Source organism: Dysidea avara, chromosome 7 (assembly GCF_963678975.1).
Source record: "Dysidea avara chromosome 7, odDysAvar1.4, whole genome shotgun sequence".
NCBI classification, from domain to species: Eukaryota; Metazoa; Porifera; class Demospongiae; order Dictyoceratida; family Dysideidae; genus Dysidea; species Dysidea avara.
The window spans coordinates 17513511-17515351 of NC_089278.1; the positions used below are offsets into that span (position 1 = coordinate 17513511).

Consider the following 1841-nt stretch of genomic DNA (forward strand, 5'->3'; position numbering starts at 1 on the left):
AATTCATTGCCATGGAATTATGAAACAGTAAGGTTTGGTGTCCAAGGGCTTCACCCAAGCAAAGATAGCAAGGGTGTCACCTAAACAATCATGTCATCCAAAGGAGGGTTTCACCCAAATAAGGGTGTCACTTAAACAAGGATGTCACCCAAACAAAATGAAGCCCATACAAATATGACATCCAAACATTACTTGTGTGCTCTGGTATTATTACATCAATTGAGATGTGTAAAGGCTAGTCTTACATGTGCATGCCACATACTCTGCTGCACTTACTGTATGTCTGTATAAATACATTAAAAATTGTCAGTATACATATATTTCTCCTGTGCTGTCAGTAAAGGTAGTATCTTTCAGCCGGTCAATTGTGCATATACATGTACACTACAGTAGTTGATACAATGTTGGCATTAAAAGTGGTGAGTGTTATGTTGCTAGTTCTTTGCATTCAACATGTTGAAAGAAGCAGAGCAAAAGAGGTTGTTGTTAGCGAGGAAGAAAGCATCACTCACTTAAGCAATTTGGATTTTGAAAGTTTATGCTGTACTTCTGGACAATGTACTTGCCAATCTTTTCTTCGTGCTCTGATCAATCTCACTGATAATGTTACAATCAACATAACAACTGATGTAAAGCTGTCTTCAATTGTATTCGTAGTAGGTGTTAATAATGCTAGAGTGGTTGGATATAACAATCCTACTGTATACTGTAACAACACTGGAGGAGCAAAATTTGTCTCTTGTAGAAATATCACCATAGAAGGTATTAGATGGGAAGGCTGTGGTTTTTACAATACCACTAATAGTGACCCAGTGTTAGGCATGTACAATTCATCTGGTATAACAATTCAAAGCTGTACTTTTCAAAACTCCATTGGACAAGCAGTTGTGCTATTAAATGTGTTGGGTAATGTAATCGTGAATAGTTGTGTGTTCATTAATAACAAACAGTTTAGAGGCCATGGTACAGCTGTCTACTACTCAGGTGATACACAAGTATTGTTTATGATTGACAACTGCAGTTTCATTGATAATGGTAGAGCTCAGAGTGTGGTGTATATTAAAGGGTACAGATCAAGTGATGCCATTTCTTTACTCAACTCAATGTTTGTTAGAAATCATGGAGTGGCTGTATACATATTTTATCAAGTTGTTTACATTCGTGGGAATCTTTTATTTGAAAGTAATGATAATGGAGGCATTTTTAGTACCAACAATTCTTATGTTTTATTTGCTAAAAATTCACATGCAAGGTTCTGTAATAATAAAGCTGACCTTGGTGGAGCTATATACTCCAATAATAATTCCAACATATTATTTGAAGAGAATTCTACAGTAACATTTACTGAGAATAATGCCAAAAAGTATGGTGGAGCAATACATTCTGGTGAAAACTCTGATACTTCATTTGAAGGTAACTCCACAGTAATATTCATTAAAAACAGTGCTATATTTAATGGTGGAGCTATATATTCTCATGACAACTCTAACATTTTATTTGCAGAGAACGCTACAGTAACATTTAGTGAGAACAGTGCTAGATATGGTGGAGCAATGCATTCTCTTAGCAACTCTAAAATCTCATTTAAAGATAGCTCTACAGCGACATTTACTGAGAATAATTCCAAGTGGGATGGTGGAGCAATAAATGTCAGAGACAATTCCAAAATCTCATTCGATGGGAATTCTATGGTGGAGCCATATACTCCGATGACTACTCCAACGTCCTATTTAACACCAAATCTACGGTATCCTTTACCAAGAATAACGCCACATGGAAAGGTGGAGCTATATATTCCATTGACAGTTCCAATATCTCATTTGAAGAGATGTCTGCAGTAA

At 36.0% G+C, this 1841-nt stretch overlaps 1 protein-coding gene across 1 annotated transcript; it reads left to right on the plus strand.

The window, feature by feature from the left end:
• The first annotated feature begins 401 nt into the window (after positions 1–401).
• On the plus strand, positions 402–1841 carry LOC136261078 (probable outer membrane protein pmp6). Its single transcript, XM_066055044.1, has one exon. It carries the CDS (start codon positions 402–404, stop codon positions 1839–1841), a length of 1440 nt encoding a protein of 479 aa, XP_065911116.1.